This window comes from Lissotriton vulgaris, chromosome 5, assembly GCF_964263255.1.
Source record: "Lissotriton vulgaris chromosome 5, aLisVul1.2, whole genome shotgun sequence".
Taxonomy (NCBI): domain Eukaryota; kingdom Metazoa; phylum Chordata; class Amphibia; order Caudata; family Salamandridae; genus Lissotriton; species Lissotriton vulgaris.
Window position 1 is genome coordinate 2,020,377,327 of NC_141693.1, and position 21,511 is coordinate 2,020,398,837.

Consider the following 21,511-nt stretch of genomic DNA (forward strand, 5'->3'; position numbering starts at 1 on the left):
ATAGATCCAGTGCTGGAGAAGGAAAAACAGTTCCATCTGTTTGACTGCTATGAGCTTGAACACCTGAACAGTCAGAAGCCCCTGACAGGGAGGAGCTCTGTGTCCTGTCACCTCATTGGCCTGAGTTCGAGTCACATAATGAAGTTGACTGTTCACTTGTAATCTGTGGTTGTGTTGATCGTTATTGATTGTATACACTGCCATGTTGGCATGAACTACTTAGAGTCTCAACTTTACAAATGGGAATAATTCAGATGTGTCAATCTTTGTTAAATAATGCTGTAGGACTGTAGTCGCCGCCTAAGGCACTGTGCTGTGTGCCCCCATGAGTGGAACCTTGAACCGTTGTTCAGAAGCTTCCCCAATTTACAACAGGTTAAGAAATTTGGTGTCATCTTGTTCAATAGACCAGATTTCTTTCAAGTATAGAAATTCTTGACAACACTAATTCTTTTACAAAGAATTATATGGAAATTGCATGTGCCCTAGTAAATGGCTATATTTTGCTACACTTCCATCATCTAACTCAAGACTCTTGATTGTACCTACGGTGGGGAGGAAATAGTGTTTTGATTAGCACCGTAAAGATATGGAACTCCCTCCCTTTTAATCTCAAAGCATCCCCAAACCTTCTTCAGTTTAGGAAATCCCTGAAAACCTGGCTTTCTGATAAATAAGCTCAAGACCCTCACTCTGTTTATCTGTTCCCGATCTTTTTCTCCAAAGCAGCGCCAAAACACCCTTGGGTATTCGAGCGCTTTACAAAACATATTAACATTGTAGTGTAGTAAATGGTTGCTTGTCAAGAAAAAGAGTTACTTTCTTTAATTCTGAAAAATGTAGTTAGCGAGGGATCCGAAATGAGTCAGGCTGAGGACTCGGAAGCCACAAGAAAGATCTGCTGGCCACCAAATTACCCCATGAAGGCAAGAAGTGGATGGTGCCCTTCTATATAGTTCATGCAGAATTCAGTGTGTTGGAATGAAAGTCCTCTGCAGGTGAAACAATTTGTCTTCTTTTATAAATATTTTGGAGTAATGCTGTTATATGTCCCCACTTAAAAAGTCAAGGTTTAAACACTGTCGCATGTGTGATGGACAGATGTCCATCACCAACTTGCACGCCTATAATCTGTGATGTCTAGGTTCTAGATAAGAGTCCTCAACATACTAGCTCTGCTTTAGGATTCTTCCAAATACCATCAAGGAGTGGGAAGCCAAAGTTATTCTTGGCCTATGCCAGGTAGGACTGTCTAGTTCGTCTCTTTTGTCAGGTACGCAGTCAAGGACCAAAGACCTGTGCCTTTACTATTCCTCACCCTTGTCCAGATCCTCCAGGAAGAAAAAAAGACAGCACAAAAAAGCAAACCTTGTCTCCTAGAAGGACAAAGTCTATGGGTAAGTCCCCTCCTCGGGCGTCAGCCTTGGTTCATTCCTCTCCGGAGTCAGAGTTGATGGTGTTGTCTCCCCAATGGGTTCTGCAGATACCACCGATGTGATTTCTTTCTTCGGGTAATACACTGTAGAAGGGTGGCGGCCCCCTTGGTGCTCCGTTCGGCCCCATGGGGTCGTGTGGGGCTTCACGAGGCCACTTGGACGACATTCATCTCCCTGATGTTATACAGGTTCCCTCCCACACTGACTCTTTTTGTCTTCACGTAGAGACCTTCAGCGGTCGTATTTGCTTTGATGCCAATACAGACACAGATTCCTGCTTCAGTGTTGGCCCTGATCCCTACTCCAGCGCATCAACACCCTTGGTGTTATTTCCACCTCCTCTGCCTCCTCCTCAAGAACCTCTCACGCCACCATGCCTGAAGTCCAGGAGAGAGAGACCACGCCTGCTTGAGAGGGAACTGTTCAGGGAGCATAATAACCGTGCCCAGGGCCACTTCTGGGAGACAATTCATGACCTTTTTGGACCAGACTCAGGCCAACAATCCCCGTAAGGTCCATAGGATGCAAATGATAGTGACCCCGTCAAGCCTGATACATCAGATTTCAAAGCCCTTCCAAATGTCAGTGGATTGGATATATCCCCTGACGTTGACCCAGCCCCTGGCCCAGCTTCGGCAGAGAAAGCATCCTTTGTGTGGTGCCTAGGAAATCCGCAGGGGTGCTTGAATTACCCCTTCCCTCAAGAGCACTGACCTAATATCCTCACTTATGTCCTACAGACCCCTCTGACTCCATTCAAACCACTGCTTCCCTTCAATTAGGCTCTTATGGAGGCTGTAAAAGAACCCTGGCACCAGCCAACAGTGTTCCCAGCTGTGAGAGACACAAGAGCAAGGCACTATAGATCAGCACCGAGGAACGCAGAGTTCCTTTTGCTTCATCCATCTCCAGAGATTTGGGTACAACAGGCCTCATCCACAACGAAGCTAAACACGGGAGCATTACCCGCCTACTTGAGAGAAAATGAAAGAAACCAAAAATGGGTAGGTAAAAAAAGTGTTCCCTGTGGGCAGTCTAGGTCTGCGATCTGTGAACATGTCATGTCTCTTGGGTGGCTGCCCACATGCCCTTAGGGATACAGTGGATACGGTTGTCCCTAAATTGCCTGATCATCAGAGAGGCCATTTTCTCTGCGAGGTCAGAGATGGCCACGACATTGCACAACACATAATTAATTCAGGATTAGGCACGGCAGACTGTTGCAAGAGGCGATGGGCTCCTCGCTAGTCCTCGAAGACATGCCGGGTTGCACTCCACAGGTTTCTTTGATGATGTTCTGATGTCCAGAATGCCTTTATGGATAAGCCATTCAACGAGAAACCCCTGTTTGGACAGAAACCAGATGCTGTGCTAGAATGCTGCAGGGACGCTAGGTCCACTGCCAGGCTGTTAGTGCTGCATTCATCTAAAGACTTTTGCTCCTTTTGTAAACCAGAGGATTTTCGAGAGCACGGGCACTCTTAAGCCTTTTACCAGGGGCTACAAAGTTTGGACCGTGTTGTGACCGAGGGCTGCACTGGTGTCAGCCGGTGGCAGTTCAGGTTAAGAGTGGAAATAATAACACGGATTGGTGCACCTAAAAACTGAGGAGCCCACAATTCTGTATCTTATTAAAGCTTTCTTTATTCACTTTCCATATGTTTCATAAAATTAGTCAAGAGAACAGCCAGTCAACACGTTTGAACTCCATCAGGGCTGTAGATAATGCACAAAAAAGACATACGTACGCATTCAAGGAACAAACAATGATACATACACAGACTACATAATTCATGAAGAAGAAAGCATTAAAAAGATAGTTCTAAAATTAGAACGAATCTGTCCCAGACCATTAAAACCAATCAAGCGTGCATAGGAGCATATGTGCTGGGAAGGGGCCCGCCCAGTCGTCTCCTGCACTACTTGAAGAACTTATAAAGCCTGAGTGTGGACGTGTAACGTGACATGACAGAGAGAGGAGTGTGAAATACATAAATATATTTAGATTGTGCTCAGTGAATCCTTATTAGAGATTGTATCTATGTGGCCCCATGTACTAGAACACAATCAACATACCTACCTCTGTAATGTATAAGGAGTTATTCCTCCATACAGGATTTTATTGGAAGATCTCTTGGTTCAGTTTTCAAACATCACAAGGGGAAACATCACTTACAACGCAACTTTTACCACGCAGTGCCTTTACGACGCAACCTTTACATCGCAAACCATTACAACGCATTGAGCTGGGGGGCGCTCTAGGATAGGGAATAGGTTTAATTTACTGTCCAACACCTTCCCTACTATCCACGGGGACTGGAGTTGGAATAGTAAATTAAACTATTCACTATCCAGCGCCCCAAAGCACTATGCGTTGTAATGGTAGGCGTTGTAAAACCTGCGTTGTAAAAGCATGCGATGTAAAAGCATGCGTTGTAATGTCGTACATCCATCACAAGATCAGGTGCTCACGATATAGCACAACAGTCGTCCATTTCTAGGTGGGATATTAGTGTTCCCCAAAGGTGACACCTATAGACATTACATTTATGTTTCAATAATTGTGATTCATATTTATTTCACCCTAAGCAATCCCCATGTTAATTAAACCTACCCAAAAGTTGAACAAACAATAATGGCTTGTCGACAGATAGATGAACAAGGGATATCCTATACATACAGTCATTCACCCCGCTATATCGTATCCCGCCTGGCATAGTCAATAATTCATGTCGTAATGTGGGACCCTTCTCCCGGCGGGTGGAGCTCCCTATCCCAACCCAGAGATGTGGCCACCAAGAGGGCTACACACCCCTGGAAAGTAGGTTTGTCAACTTCTTTCCCCTTACCTGTCCCAAGTGCCAGCCTGTCAGCCTAAACAATAGGCCAGCCCCTCTCCCTAGCATCACCCATTTGTTTGTCAAATGCGGCTTCTCCTTTGCAGCTCGCCTTTTGGAACAACCCCTGTGTGGTTTCCCTCAGGAGGGAGGTGACGCCTGCTTCCATAGCAGCCCCTCTCCTTAGTGTCACCCATTTGTTTCTCAAAGGCGGCTCCTCCTTTGCAGCTTGCCTTTTTGGAACAACCCCTGTGTGGTTTCCCTCAGGAGGGAGGTGACGCCTTCTTCCAGAGCAGCCCCTCTCCTTAGTGTCACCCATTTGTTTCTCAAAGGCGGCGCCTCCTTTGCAGCTCGCCTTTTGGAACAACCCCTGTGTGGTTTCCCTCAGGAGGGAGGTGACACCTGCTTCCAGAGCAGGCCCCCGTTGTATCCTTTCCTGTGAGTTGTTTGCAAGTCTTCCCAGGAGGGCAGAAAGCAGTCTCAGCTACAGGACCCCATGTGCAGCCAGTTTGGGCACAGGAGGCTGAAGGCAACAAAGTGGCAACTCTGCTAAAGTTGCAGACTTTTACATTAATTGCGATCACAGAATCAGTCGGGCTTAATGTAACGAGTTGTTTGATACCTCGAATGGCCCACTTTGGTCACACCGTTAGAGTTAGCACCGCTGAGGCATCCGCATGTAACCCTGCCCTCTCTAATTGTGCGATCAAGCTTTTCCACAGTAAAAACAACAGTTTATCGATTTTACAACCAGGGCATGTTCTGCCCATTCAATATGATGCACCCTGCCTTAGGACTCACTAGGTGTGCCATAGGGTGACTTACACATATACTGGGAGGGAGTGCGACTTTGCAATTGCTTTAGATGGCAAAGTCGGGCCAGTAGTTAAACTCCTCTTCCAGCCTGCAAATGGTGGGTTGGGAGCCTCGTTTTAACCGAGTCCCACGATCAGTGCGGCAATCCCTAGGTGGACCCTCTGGCTTACATGCCCCGGTACAATGGGTACCATTTAATAGGGACTTACAGGTAAGCTAGCTCATCCAATTGAATAGAAGCCAACTTGTCTTATCAGTTTAAGCGAAAGGGCACAGGTACTTGTGGAAAACCACCAGCTTCAGTCCAAACACTCGGGTTCACCATCCAAAAAGAGGCCTTTCCTTACAGCACTGCTATGATTTTCTCTGTTAGAATGCAGCAACGTACGGCATTACAAAGTCCTATTTGTATGCAGTCCTATTGTCTTCACAGTGTACAATGCACTCTACAAGTCCTGCCACACTGTGGCCTTTCCAAAATAAATTATAAATCTCCCTGACGATATTCTTAATGATATAATCTATCCTGATATTTATATGCTATTGATGCCCTGATTGGGCATCAGTGGGACGGAGTGCGAGGTTATGTGTCATGCTGAATCAGGGTGTCTCTGTTTCATGAAAAAAGCATTGATCGCTCAACACTGCTACCCTTTGAGACGTAAGTGCCCCAAAGAAGAAACCTGTCTACTAATTTGAGTATACTAGTATTGTGGACAGAACACAAGACCTCTAAGAGCTGTTTCAGCCTGATTGTGCCTCTTCAGCTGGGTGTAGCTTGGTTCCAGTGGAAGAGAGAGCAAGGGATCCATGTCTGGGAAAGCTGCACCCAACTGAAGAGGCCCAATCAGGCTGAAAAGGCGGCATTGTGGGCAAAAGAACGATGAGTTGGAATGCTACCCCGAGCGAGTGCCACTGGTTCAACTTATTGCAAGCCTTCCTCCCTTTACCTTTTGTGTATTTGGACTATGATTATAGGCAAGTAACTTCCTCTTTTCTCCCTGGGGAAAAAGTGAAATTGTACACCTGCTGCAGGTCTTGCACCAGAGATGCTGTCTTCAAACATATTGCTTGAAGTGCCTCGTACTCTTTGTGGACTGCACCCTGAAACCTCAGGTCCACCTGATCGCCAGCTCATTCTCTGTGGTGGGTAATTCAGCCACTGTCCTCCTTCCTCAAAGGCTTGCTGTCCTCACCTCGAACGTTAGCATCTTCACTTGGTTGTCTGCTTCTCCCCACTGCTAACCCCCAGTGGTTATTAGTTCTGTTAGAGTGGTTAGTGTGTGCCCCTCTGTTTTAGTCTGACCCTCACATTGGGTTTTAGCCTCTTTCCCTCTATTATGAACCTTTTTCCCTCTGCTACCCTCACACAGAGCCTCTCCAGTCGGTCTTTCCTCGATCCCTACTGTGGCTGGCTTCTGCCCCATTGCTGGTCCCGGAAGGTTTTCGATGAGGCATGTGCAAGTAACCCATGTACATTTATTACAATGAGGATCCGCCTGCCTCCAGGTAAGGGGCTGCCATCCTTCCTCTGGCGCCTCTTCTGGTCTCTGATGTCTACCTGAATCCAGTTCCGGACCCTGACGCCAGTCTTCAGAGCCGTGACACGTTCTTTCCTCGCAACAGAGACACACTCCTACCCTTTACTGGTGGGCAGCTATGTGCCTCAAGATTAATCAATGGTCACATCGAAGCTCTAGAGGGCCAAAGGCAGTGACTGCATCTTATCCGGCAGTAACGCCCCCGCCCCTGACCCCCCCGCATCCCCCACCATCCCGGCTGCCCATCATCTTATCCTGCTGCCATTAGGACCATATTCTGCTACTCAGTCTTGTTGTGATGTGACCCTCCCTCCTCTTCTGTGAATCCTCTAGCAGATCATTGCCCATGGTATGGCACCCAGCTATGTACTGGTGCTCATGTTGTGCCGCTGCTGTTGCTGATTTTGCGGTCAGTTTTTTTGCGGATGTTTTTATCTCAAGTGCTCTGACCAAGGACCCAGACTCACTCCGTGGGAGAGAAAAGAGCGCCTTGGAGGTTTTCAATGTAGTCACGTGAAGCAGTCTAGTCATTGTCAAACCTTTTCTCTTCCATACAGTTTATTATTGCCGAAGATGGGTCCTGCGGCCTGATTTATGAGCATGCACCTGCAGAGGGTCCCCCCATCGTGGCTCTCATTGACCACGTCGTAGAGTACACGTAAGATTCTTATATTTCTTTCAGGTTGGGTATTATGAAGCTAAGGCACGGTGTCTGCATGCTGTCACTTCACCATCTATTATTTATGTGTGACATCAGCCAGCTAAATGGTGCTCACTGCTCTCTACCAGGAGCTTTGAAGAGCTTGAAAATAACTAGTGTGATTATTGCCTCACTCCACTGACACTCATTTTATCAACTTCAGAGGAAGAAAGCTGACAAACTTTCTGCTGGGATTTGATCTGCTAAACTGCAGATTCCATTTTTTCAGAGCTTGCTGAGTTACCATGCTTGCTTACCATGATGTAACCTGTTCATAGATTACAAAGTGCAGCATTTTCATGCCCTAGTAGGATGCTTATTTTCGGGCCCAACTTCTTCATCCTTTTGTGTCCTTGCCCCAGAGTAGCTTGTGTACCATCCCCAGCCTCACCACCCAAGACTGGAAATCCAGTGGTCCAGTCTGAGGCTGTGGTACCACCATGTGTTTATGCTAAGCATAATTCGATCTGTGTTGTTTCACTGTGTTTTTTCAGGAAGAAGCCAGAGCTTGTAAGATCCCCCATGGTCCCTCTGCCAATGCCCACCAAGCTGCGCTTCAACATCACGCCTGAGGTCAAGAATGACATTGAGAAAGCAAAGCAGAACCTGAACATGTGAGTGAAAAACATTGAGACAATGCAGGGGCCGCGGTGGTGGAAGAACTGTCCTGTTCATTTGGGTAGTGTCAAGTACAGGATGTGTTGAAGGTCTTTTCAGTTTTATTCTTGAGTGCCCGAGGACAGGCCGACTCCTCCGTGTTGCCACGATCTCACCCTGGACAGTAGAACACCAGCAAAATGTATCAGTTAGGACCAAAAGCTATTGAGCAGTGCTCCCAAACCTTTTGGACCCACAACCCAATTTTTAGAAGAACAGACTTTTGCGTCCTACCTAGCTTTAATGGACATGAGGCAAGCGCTTTTTTCATGTAGCTAAAACATTGCGTGATGGCACTTTGTCATTTACTTACCGCACATATTGAATTGGCCACTAAATTTGCACAGAAATTCAGATTTACTGATAAAACAATATTGTACGCAAATAATGCGTGGAAATTGGGTTTCAGTGGTTTTTTATCATTTATGCATCATCAAGTAGAGTGTTGTGATTTGTTTTGATCCTATTCAAATCTCTGTTTCTGTCACACCTCGAAATTACAAAAAAAAGTGTGCTTCATGTTGCTTTCCTAACTGCTGAATGTGTACAGTACATTTACAGGTATTTACATTTTATTGTGTCACAAAAATGACACCCTACAACCTTTCCTTTCAAACTCCCTGTACTCTAGCTAGATTATCACATAATTCACTTTTCTTTCTCTGACTGCAAAGCAAGCAGAGTTCTTAAACACCAGTCCCCATGTTAAAAAAATAAAGCACCAATTTCTCAAAAAAACATATGCCAACATTTGACCCCGGTCTTTGAGCGCAGCAAATGTGACAAGATAAATACAGAATCTGCTTGGACTTTCGCGATTCACCAAAAACCGTCTCATTACTCGAGTAGGTTGCGACCCACAATTTGGGAATCACTGTAGTAGAGTAAAAAGCCTCCTTAAAAATCATACAGTACATGCTTGACGATGGGGAAGTATATTGCATTATATATGGCGGGCACTAAATTCTACTTGGCATCAGGAAAGAGAAGGGTCCGGCCAATAAACCAGGAGAAGGATTGAAGGGCAATCCTGCTGCAAAAGAGCAGGAATCTGGGACAAAAATAGAGAACATGTTGTGATGAGTGAGATTTAAAATAGCGAACAAATGTGTTGTGATGCATCCTTCCATCGTGATTGTCTCCCTTGATTTAAACAGGAACTGACCTCACAGGAAAGAAGTATACTTCAAGTTTCAAGTTTATTTATTATGTTTTGGAACTCCGAAGAGGTCCACATAAAAAGATACATAATACAAAGTACTTGTACAAATGCAAAAGACATTTAACACATTTTTTACCAAAGTACAAACTAGTCAGCACAATACAGTTGAATAAAAACCCTCTAGTAGATGTCTAAAAAACATTTGAAAAAGTTAAAAATGCTAAAACAGAACATTTCATTAGGAGGATTATATAGAGCACATAAGAAAGAATTGGCTGTAAGGATGTTCAATTTCAAACAAATTTGTCTTAACCGTTTACGACGAAATAAACGAAGTTCAGGACATATAAAAAGAACATGTATAAAGTCCTGGGTAGACATATTACAAAAGTTGTAAATTGCAGAGCAACGATACCACCTAGCCATAAGTTTATTAAGAGGGAGTAGATCATGCCTCAAGAGAAGCCAAAAACGCCGTATAGCATGGGATAGGTTCCAGGCGACATAGGGTTGCATGCGTTTTAGTACGCAAGTATCAGTAAGGGGGGATACTCCCTTCCTTGCAAGAGTAGATTCCCTGTCCAACCTAAAACTGAGATCCACGAGGCCTGTTTCAGAAGTGATTTTAACTGTACGGCAGACATAGTAAAAAAGAGTGCTCTCCTCCAATTGCAAAAGTGTAACAGCCCTTCTAAAGTTCTTAACAATTAAGGAGAACTCCCTTAGAGAGCCCAACAATTCCGACTTCATTAAATGTCTCAAAGTCCCCACTTCCCCTCTGGTCAGACTGGCTATCCAACGCACGCGCCCTGCCAAGCCCTGCACCCAACTAATGCGGATGTCGAACTCCAGTCTCAGGGACGCCACTGTACAGGTGGTGTTAATAGAGGCTAAAAACCGTAGAATTTTTCCTTCTGTAACGTGTAAAAAACCCCATTGCCCTAAATCAACTGTTTCAATTCCGTACAGAAGTGATGACAGAATTTTCGCCCTAAGGACCTCTAACAGGTAAGAGAAATGTCTTCTTCCTGTGGCTGAGTACAATGCACTCAAGCTTTTACCCTGAGACAGGGCCTTCCGGGAATTATTATCGATATGGGCCTTGTCGCTTAGGTTATCAGATATTATTTTCCCCAGGAAGACATAAGACTTAACCACCTCCAGCTTATGACCTCCTACGGACCAACCAAACTTCTCATATTTTATTTTTTTCCTCCCTGAAATGTTCATAATTTTACTTTTAACTGCATTTATCTTTAAATAATGGAGTTCAGCATAAAGGTGTAGAGCATGCAGACGATTGTTTAGCCCTTTAGGCGTTAAGTCCAATATAAGGATATCGTCCGCATATAACAAACAGGAAATTGGAGTTCCCCCTAATGATGGTGCAATATCATCACAAGCAGATAAAAACGTTGGAAGATCTGAAATGTATAGGGAAAAAAGCAAAGGCGCCAAAAGACAACCCTGCTTTAGTCCGTTAATGGTAGGAATGATTTGGGATAAACCCTTTTCCCCTCCTTGAAGGACTTGGCACCATGTATCTGAGTGAAGGGCCTTAACCAAATCTAACAGGAGAGGAGGCATACCTAGAGCGGCTAATTTTCTCCACAGCAACGGCCGATCCACTTTATCGAACGCTGTGGAGAAATCTATAAACGCCGCATATACTCTTCCTCCACGGACCCTTACATATTTGTCAGAGATTATCTGAAGTGCGGTGAGATTGTCCAAAGTGCCATGTCCCTTGCGAAAACCTGTCTGTTCTAGAGGTAATATATGATTCGTCTCAACCCAATCGTTAATGGAATATAGGAGACATTTAGAGAAAACGTTACCAATTGCGTCAAGAAGGGAGATTTGCCGATAATTCTTAGGTTCGTTCCTATCTCCCTTCTTGAACAAAGGCACCAGTATGCTCCCTTTCCAGGACGAGGGGACACATTTATTTAGGAAACAAAATCTAAATATAAAGAACAAAATTTTGCTCCAGGAAACTGGGTCCTGCTTCAAGACAGATATAGGGAGCTCATCAGGCCCCATTGCACCTGAAAGGCGAAGTTCTTTTATGGCCAATTCAATGGTTTTTTCAGACGGGAAATCTATTAGAGGATCACTATTATTATAAAGTTCCCCATTCTCGGCCGCAGGCCCATTACTGGCATATAAATTTGAAATATAATTAACCCAGATTTGCTCAGATATATGGATAGGGCGGGGACTAACTCTTGTTCCACAACCCTCTCCAATTATAGACCAGAATCGTCTAGCATGACCATTTACTGCGGCTTCTCGCAGCTTGATCCAGAAAGAATCCTCTTTTTCTTTTTTTATTTTAATCTTGGCCCTTCGTCTCCTTCTTTTTAAGAGGGCTGTTTTGTGATATCTTTCGGAGGATCTGGACAGGTATTGTTCCCTCACCAATTTATTTATTTCCTTATTTAAGGAGATGACCGAGCTGGGGAGTATGGACTTTTTTGTAATTGAGTTGGAATTTCGTACAGCTAGAGTAACCTCCTTAATAAAAACCTCAAAGGAAATTAATTCGGCCCCTAGCCAATTATGGAGATCTTTTAATGTTTTATCTAGAATATGTTCCAGACCCCTTATGGCTTTTGAATTCCAAAAACATCTTCCAGTTTTGGCACCAAAATTAACCAGATCAGCATTAAGAACACACGGGTCAGCCAGAGGCGGAAATATAGAAAGGGTTAAAGTAATTACCTTGTGGTCACTGAATAGAGTCTGTGAGACCACCAGATCTCTCAGAAGATAGAAAAAGCAATATTCAATGATTAAATAATCCAAGATCGACTCACTGTGATTAGTGTTATGCGTATAAAGTGCAGGTGTGTCCGAGGGAAGCCTTCCGTTGGCTATAATACCCTCGGTTTCAGATAATTCTTTCAGGAGCAATTTCCCTCTCTTATTCGTTCTAATTTTAACTGGTAACATAGCTTGTGGGATCTGGAAATGTTCCTCTTTGAGCTTGTTTCTAAATAGATCCAAGCTCAAATTAGAAACTTTGCAGTTAAGATCACCCAGTAAAATTACATGGGGGGAGGGAACTGTGTCCTTAATTTGAAGTATACTTCATTTGGAAGGGATCCTGTGGTAGTGTCTTCTAGACCAACCACAATCTTGGGAAGGGTAGTTCATATGGCAGACCATACCACTTCCTTCAGTCAAACTCTCAGCTTAACACGTGACGAGCACCCAAGTTTGATATATTTTTTTCCACTGCCCGATTCTGCAGCCTGACCCTGCCATTGCAGTCCGATGCCTTCCACTCAACTTCCAGGAAGGAACGAAGGACGTTGCATCTTGGATGAACAGCAGTTACCAGAAGCTCAACTCGGAAAAGACAGAGGTCCTCGTCCTCAGACCCTCCCCCTCTGCATGGGACAACACCTGGTGGCCCAACACAATCGGCTGGCCCTCCACTCCCACGGACCACGCCCTAAATCTTGGCATCGTACTCAACGCCTCCCTCTCCATGGTCCATCAACACCATTGTAGGAAGGTGGATACCTGACTATGGTTGCCCCCAACTTTTTGCCTGGTGTTTTGCTGGTTTTCCGACTTAGTTGGCCTGGGTCCCTGCCAATCAGGACCCCAGGCCTACTGCTCTCTCTGTAAAATGGGTTCCATGTACCCTAGGTACATATCCAATTGGTACTGGGCCACCTTATCAGACCCTGTAACTCAGGGCATAGGTGTACCCAGGGCCTACCAGGGGCTGCAGCATGTATTATGCCACCCCTGGCTGGCCATCTAAATCTGACACAACTGGCTGCACGACAGCTGTATACCTATATCTAACCCTAAAATGGACACATAAATTCCTATCAGTCACCCCTATGGCAGGCCTTGACAATCCTGAAGGCAGAGTGCTTGGAATCATGTGAGATGGTGCTCTGGCATGAGCTGAGCCCGTTTGCAGCTTGCGGAACCAAGTCCTAATAGCTGTTCCATGATAACGCGTACCATATACTCTTAAGTGCATTATAATCCTCGCGGTTATATGCTAACTCTGGTATCGCTTTATCAAAACATGTCGAGTAAGGTGTCATACGAATTGGAATACTAACCCCTCGCCAATTCTGGCGACGGGGTTAGCATTCCACCCTTCTAGAGGGACACGACATGTATGTAACTGTGAACCCCGGTTAAAGTTAACTCGAGCCTCAGCATCACAAAATGGATGCTGCCACCACAGACACAAGTCTGACCCCCTGCAGCTGGGAGTCCTTCCAGCGAGGGGAGCTTGGACAAAGAGTTTCCTGTCAGGGGCGGTGCTAGCACCATCCCAGACAGGGTTTTGTGTATCCTGGGTAGGCAGGGCTTTAGAGGAAGGTGACTGCATGACTATGCATAGGCCGGCTAGAACCAGTTCCAGGGGCACACCAGCCCCTGGCCTGGGGAAAGTCCGGCATGGGAGAGGGGTGTAACCACCCCCCCTCCTGGTCCCACCCATGGGCAGGACCTAGTCGCGTGCCAGCCCCTTTTCCTTAGTATAAAGATAGGAGCGGGCCCCCTTCCAAATTAGATCATCTTTGAATCCTGAAATTACTTTCTACGAAAGGAACTCTCGACTTCTTCTCAAGATTTCTCTCTTGTGACTAAGGAGTAGTCACCCTGCATCCGCAGGCACCATCCAAGAACACTGCTGTTTGCTGCACGTCCTTCCTCCGGAATCCGACCGACCAGCACGACGAGACCCGGCTTCCCTGGCACCTCTGACCTCTACCTACCTCTACAGCTAAGCTGAGAACCGTAGGTGCGACGAGACCTCGAGGGACCGGCCATCATCAGAACTGCACGACTTCTATCCAGCACGACCGCCGAGGGATCCTCGAGTGAGTGTTTTGGGGTCCGAGAAGCCCCGACCCTGAGCAGCTCCAGCACCGAAGTCCAGCCCCCCAGCATCCACGAGATCTGCGTGGGGCCCTTCTGCTTTTTGCTGCTCACCGCGTTGTCTGGCTACTAGCCCGCTGGCTTGTGGCCTTCCCGACGACGAACGACGACATCACCACTGCTGGTCTGGTTGCTCCAGGCTGGCCCTTGCTCCCCTCCAAAAGAGGAGCACCCCGGACCCTCCTGGTCCACTCCAGACGCCATTTTGAGTCCACCGCGTGGGCTTGAATTTGCCAAGACTTGTTGCCCCAATCCTGGGTCCAGCGACGTCGACAGCAGCAACCATCGTGGGACAGCTCGCACCTCCATCCTGGTCGCTGACAACGCCTCCTGGTCCGTGAGACTGCTGAGCCCAGCGTCGCCCACTCACCTGGTCGAGGTGACTCCATCTGGTGCCAACCTGGTGCCCATCTAATCACTGGCTAGTGATTCAGAACTTGGTCCCCTCTGCTTACAGGTGTCTTCCATCTCCGATCCAGGCTTGGATCACTTCGAACTTCTTCACTGGTCGCCTGCCAGCAACTTCTTCTTTCAGGCTCCTGGTTCGTCAACGAGGGTTTCCGACGACACTTGAACCCTATGCAGCCGCAGCCCCTGGGCTAGGTAAACCGAGTACCCCGGTGCTCCAGCTTAGAACAACTCTCTAAGTGCCTAGATCCACTTTCGTTTTTGACCTACCTAGTCGGGTTCGCCCGAGAACACTAACTTTGCTTTTACTAGCCTCCATAGACTTTGTCCCGCATCCCGCGTGAGAGTGCACACTTTGCACCCGAGTCCCCTAGGCCTCCTGCTAGTAATCTGAAGGTTCAGTAGGCCAGTCCTAGCGATTCCAAACCCTATGAGATTAGTACTTACCTGCTAGTAATTTCGCATTCCACTTTTGTAGTATATGGTTTTCCGTGCCCCTCGGGCATTTGTGTAAATTGTGCAACTTATAGTATTTTCATAAGAGTTTTGTATTGTGCTTAGCACCCTGTCCTCATAAAGAGTCCAGGGTTGTTGTGTTCTAAATAAATATCCTTTTATTTTCATAACAACTTGTGTGGTGTCCTTTCACTTGGTGTTCAAGGGGTATATGTGATGGTATAACAGCTACTTAACACGCCCTCTAGAGTTTAGCCCGAAGACTGCTCGTATCCATGCTACTAGGATAGTTGGTCTATAAGGTTGACTTACAACCAATCATCAATAAGGGTTGTTTGGACTGATACAAAGTGCTCACTAGAATAGTGAACATTATATATCAGGCCAACTTCTCACAACCATCGCCTCCACCTGCTTCAACACCCTCTACATCCTCCGCAAGACCTTCATATGGATCCCCTTTCCGCCCCCGAATCAAGGAAGACAGTCACCCATGCACTCCTCACCAGCAGACTGGACTACAGAAACGCCCTCTACGCCGGGATCATCAAGTCTCTGCTCCGCACACAGTTGCGACAGTCACCTTTCTCAGGACCTTTCCAAAAAGAAATGACTTATTCATCATTAAAACCATACAAACATACTAACTGTAACATGGACATGTCTGTGGGGTCTTTTATCTGGAACCAGGTGCAGCCAGTGGGTTTTGGACAGTATCCAGGTGCCTACTATCATTTACTGCTGGTGCCAGAGACCCTGGGGAAAGTTGCACTCCATGTGTATTATAAAGTTCTCCAGCATCTAATCTATTATTGAGCTAAGTCTGTCTAAGAACCCATCACAGCCAGTGTGAAAGCATCAGTATAAGGATACTCTTAAAACAAGCAGCCATGCGCGGTACATAGTCTTTCCACCTCATTATGCGGACCAGACTCTGGCTAATGAGGTGGAGAGACAGTGAGCTCAACTTCCTCCCAAAAGCTCCAGCTATCAGATTTATTATCACAAGTCTAGTTTTAGATTCTGGACTCCTCATCAGAAAGGACAGAGTATTAGCTACAACGATTATGGTTCCATTTGAGTGTGATTTCTTTGATGTCTGTACACTCTTTGTAGTGGCCGAGATATGCTCCTCAAGAGGTGTTTGTTGTGTTACAAAAGAAAGACCAATGTTGATGTTAGAAATTGGATTATTTTGGGGGATGGATGACAGCCCACCTCGAGGAATGACCATCACCCTCATTAGGGTAAATACTCAACGTCACTAAACTAACCTGAGATCGACCCCTACGTAGCTACAGCACAGCGCGGACGGGCTGAACACGGGGCAATGCATCAAATATGTATGCAGAACCAAAACAGTAATAAACCAGAAAGGCGAACAGTACAAATCTGAAAGTCAAATACAGTCAAATGTATTAAACAGAATGACACCAAAGTGATAGAAATGCAGTGAGGGAACCGGGGATATGATTGTATAAGGTTTTAAGTAGAAATAGCTCCAAGAAGTTGAAAGCGCCAATGACGGTCAAAGGTGGCAGTAGACTGGGACTTATGTGAGGTTTAAGGCCAACTGCAGTGGAGCATGGGTCAAATACACCATCCAAGTCTTGGTCAAAGCTTTAACCTTCTAACTTGAACCTTTACATTCCAACCAACCAGAGGATGACACCGTTAAGACCCCCAGGGTCGCAATGGAGGGCAAGAAGAGACTCTTAGGATACCAGGAAGAGGACAACAGCCAAATCCAGTCCAGGTGCCAGTGACCAGCTTGGTACCTCCAAGGAAACGTCTCTTACAGCTTGCTGTCTCCCTGTGCCATGCAGGAGTACAGCCAACTGACCCTTGAAGCCCACTTCTTTGCGCTGAGTACAAGAGGGAGCAGCTCCAGTCCTCCAGGACTCCACTCAGGTAACAGCCTACAAGTCCAGTCTTCATCTGTTCTTCCGCAGGTCCATTAGTGTTTGGAAGGGGGATCTGGGTATGCCCCATTTGTGCCTGGCACTTACTAGTGGATGGGGTTACTCTTGGCCCCTGTCTAACTAATGTGGTACAAATAAACAAATTGGAATCCACTCGGGGGTTAGTGGTGGTCCCTACTGTGGTGGGGAGCACACCGTGTTGTTTGAATACTCCTCACACACCAACAGGCCCTTTGGTGTCATGCTTCATCATTGGGGTCTTCGCACCCCTCTACGGGATGCGGCGTGCTGCGACCTACGGCTACGTGGGAGCACTTCCTGTGAACTATGTGTTAAAGTGTGTGGGGTTTGATATGTGAGTGGTGGAGTGGTGATGGTGATGGTGATAGTTAAAAAATACCTGGCACGTGGGCAGAAAAAAACTTAATTAGGCCCCGGCTGGTATTGTTAAAAGGGGTGCAGTGTGAGGTTAAAGTTGTAGTATTATGTACAATAACCTCTAAAGTGCGCCATCTCTCCCTCCCTCCTTTGTTATATAGTTTTAACTAATGTGGTAAACATTCTAAGGCCCTGGCCTACTTATTTGTGTAGTAGTTCCTGTTTGTGTTAATGCAAGCAAGCCCAAAATGCATTATCAGGGAAATCCAAGATGGCGAAGGGCTTTGCCTACACTCTAATTGGACTGTGAGGATGGGTATGTGAGTGAGAGTGTACTAGGACAGCAATAGTCAACCTTTTGAACTTTGTGACCCTCCACTAAATCATTTCTGGAGGCCCACCTACAGAAATGAGTGTACATCAAACAAATACACAAAATAGGAATATTTTATTCAATTCACAAACAAAAAATATGACCAAATCAAAATTTTAACAGGACCATTGGAGCTTTTGAAAATGTAGTTTTATTTCTGAAAGACAAAGCAATATGCTTGACTCTTGCATGTCACATATCATGTTAACTTGTTTGTCTCAAATATATCCTTTTTTTGTAAATGCACTCTAGTGCTGACTCAGTTGATGCCACCAACCAGTACCAAATTCTGTTTGCTGTACTTGTGCCGCTTCCACTAATAAAGATAAGGATACCAACTTTAGCTTTCAATTTAAGTCTAAGTTTTTTAATGTGTACAGTGGTTGTCTACATAAGACAGCTAAGCTTGTCGCTTTGAAAATAGTTTGCAAAGCCTTGTCTCTGTCTGGGCATGGTGCATTAATTATCCTCTCTCTCACTTTTAAATACCACGCACTTTGCATTGTGGGCTTCAAAGCCTACATAGGGGTGACTTAACTAATATTTAAAAGAAAGGTTTTTACCTATAGAAAAGAGTTCTTTTAATAGGTCACACCGCAGGTTTACTGTGCAGCACTCGGGCCACACAGGGTTGGCATGATGCCATGTTTGCACTGCCACTATAGTGGATGGCACAATAGGTGCTGCCGACCACAAGTGGCATTTAACTTCCAGGCCCAGGGTGCACTTTTTGCTAAGTATGGGCAAATTTTGTGGATCTGCGGTCTGCAAATTTGCGCGAAATCTCAAAAAAGTCCACGAATTTGCGGATTTTCACGCGAAATCACAGATTTTTTTGCGATTTCCATCTACTCAACTGGAGTACTTTCTACTGGCTAATCAGTAAGTGCTACCTCGTTGGGTAAATGGTAGTGCTTTTCCTACACTGCAGCTGCGTAAAGGGCCAGATGATTTGTCTCTACTGGCCATGTGTGCCTGTAACTTTGCCACCGCGCCAAAAGGCGTCGAGGTCCCTTGAGTGAGCTGTCGATCATAGTTGGGAAAGGGGGGAAGACGTTTGATACTGCTAGTGTGTGGTGCGGGGCTTCTATGCGTGTCAACATGCCTCTTGTGTATAAAGGGTCAGAGAGCGAGCAGGGCAGCAGGTGAGGAGAAAGCAGCCTCCTGGTCACAGGAACTTGGATTGCGCTCGAGAAACTCAGGGATGCAAAGACCTCCCTCGGGTATTAGAGATAATTTTCGACGGCAGATATGGGGTTAAAGCACACTTGCCCAGCCTCGACCGTGCTCACTAATGTTTTTGGCTGATTAAAACTTTACTGAATTTGAGCTTCAACTCAGGAACCTGCTTTATTTATATCTGTAAGTGCTTCCTGTTGAGGTTTAATTTTTGGCACACAGGAAGCACTTACAGAGTTATGGCAGGTGCCCGAGTTGAAGCTAACTTTGTAACCATTTTAGAATGGTGCCGGCAAGCACTCTGGCAGCTTGCCGGTGCCATTCTAAAATGGTTACAAAGTTAGCTTAAACTCGAGCACCTGCCTTAACTGTGCTTCCTGAGGGCCCAAAAAAAAAAAATCCGCCCGCTAGCGAATCGCGAATTTTTCGGCAATTTCACGAGATTCATGGATTGCGAAATTGCCGAAAATTCGCAAATTTCGCAAGCGGAGCGGATTTTGCGCCCATACTTACTTTTTGCACCATATACTAGGGAGGTACAGGCAAGTTAAATGTGCAAATCCGGAATAAGCCACTTTAACCATGGTTTAAGGGGGAGCACAGGCAAGGTACACAGTTTTTAAACCAGAAATAATATAGGGTCCAGCATAAGGCGAAAAATCCAGAGTAACCACATCGAAAAGGTGAATTTCTTACGGTGGAGGACAGGCGCACACTGTGCTTTTCATGTCAGCATCATAGCCATGATCCTAATGCAGGCAACCTTTGTGTTACTTGGACTGAGAAGACTTGATGACAGTATCTCTAGCAAAGTCCTAGGATATAGCAATTCTGTGGCCTTCCCAATTAATCGCTTTGATTTTCCTCATCTGCGCAAAAATTTGCTCAGAATGTTGATGTCTCAACGGTTTGAAGACCACCGGTCTAGGATGTGTTGAAGACTTTGGTCTAAATGTGGGAACCCTGTGTGCACGCTCTATTTCAAACTCTCTCTGAAAATAAATATTCAGCACAGTAGGAATCCAATGGAGCAAAAAGTCTAACGTTGATGACGCGGTTTTCTCCGAGTCCTCTGATAAACCAAATATACGTAGATTACTTCTACGGTTCCTGTCTTCCTGCTCTGTAAGATCTCTCCATAAAGCAATCAGGGAGCGCTCCATATTCTGCATAGATTTAGACTGTTGATGTGTGGAGTCCTCCACTACACTTATCCGAGATTCCGTGTTTGAAACATGAAGCGTCAAGTTTTTGAAGTCATTCCTGATTGCCGCTACTTCAACCTGAAGTAAATCAGTATTTGTTTTAGTGCTCTGCGCAATATCATGAACAGCATTCAGACGACAGAAAATAGCATCCAACGTAGTACCAGAAACCTTCGGTACAAGTACCGGAGTAGGAGAAGTTTGCTTAGATCTCTTCAGATTTCCTTTAGAGTCCTTGGCTTTGGGAGAGACACCCATATCGTCTGCCATTAGAAAAAAAAATAAGACAACAGAGACAGATGGGTAAGCACTCAGCGTGTATCCGCTTTACATCAAAGAGGACAGCCTCTTGGAGACCGGTGGTATGGGCAAACCTGGGCCGTAACATATAACTCTCTAACTGCTCCGCACCGACAGGCTGAATGCAGCGCACACACCTTAACTCAGATTATAGTAGCCTAAAAGAGCAGCAGAAAAACCAATTTCCCATGGCAGACCACATAGAACAGAATGGTGCGTTTCAATGCCTGGTAAAGTTACTGAAATAATGCCAGAAAAGGAACAAGCATTTTGAATAGGCAAACATAATGAAGAAAATGCATGACGAAACTGGCAGCCAACTGCAGAAGATATCTGTGACCAGGGCATTAACACCTTGGCTGCTAGGGGGGTTTCCCCTCCTGTGCTGAAAATGCTTGAATACTATAGTTTCATGACCAGGTCAGCTCGTCATAAGCACAGCTCAACCGTGCCTCATGACGAGCTGGCCTTGTCATGAGCATGCAAGGGGTTAAATAGATCAATAGCGATTTGAGCACAAAGATGTGAAAATGGATATTCCGTTCATAAATTTGCATGTCCATGCGCAAAAGCAATATCATCAAACAAAAGGTGACTAAATGCAATTCAGAAATCCAGCACCTGACGATAGTCAGTACTCCTCGCTAGAGCGCCGCAGTTTCACTCGTGTTGCTCGCGCCGCCATTTTGAGGGTTGCTCCTGAGGTAACAGCAAGCACGGTGATTGTGCTGTCAGGAGCGCACAACAGCTGCTAAAAATCCACCACCATCACTCCTTCCGCGTTCCGCTGCCAGAATCTATACTTTCCGTAGACAATGAATGTCTCGGTCACATAATTATTCGTGTGACCTCCCGGCGACGCGCCGGAGCTCAAGAGAATGCGGCCATCTCAGCTGCTCTCAAGCCACGCCCCCCTGGACTAAGAAGACTTTAAGTAATTTCTCTCTCTCCTTGAGTAACAGGAAAAATAACCTTCAAGCCATCACTCAAGAATTAGAAGCAACTGAATCTTTTGAATTTAAAGTAGAACTCTGCGGCTCAGACTTATTTCATGCAAAGAGGTCTGCTAAACGTTCCCATCAGGGTCAGCTGTTGAGTCAATTCAAAGCAGAAAGATAAGTCATCTACTGCTGCTGCAGCCCCTCCTGGCGGCAAACATAGGAAGCAAATATGCAAAACCTTTCAAGACTGAAAGTCTTGTTAAAAAAAAGAAATTCTTTTAGC

General features: G+C 45.7%; 1 protein-coding gene across 1 annotated transcript in view; it reads left to right on the forward strand.

Moving 5' to 3' along the window:
• The window catches only part of CRAT (carnitine O-acetyltransferase), a 336,972-nt gene that overhangs the window by 198,332 nt on the left and 117,129 nt on the right, over nucleotides 1-21,511 (forward strand). Inside the window, exons 8-9 of the mRNA XM_086924849.1 lie at nucleotides 7,188-7,288; nucleotides 7,825-7,944. Coding sequence (XP_086780975.1) covers nucleotides 7,188-7,288; nucleotides 7,825-7,944 — 221 coding nt within the window. The remainder of the gene's footprint in view (nucleotides 1-7,187; nucleotides 7,289-7,824; nucleotides 7,945-21,511) is intronic.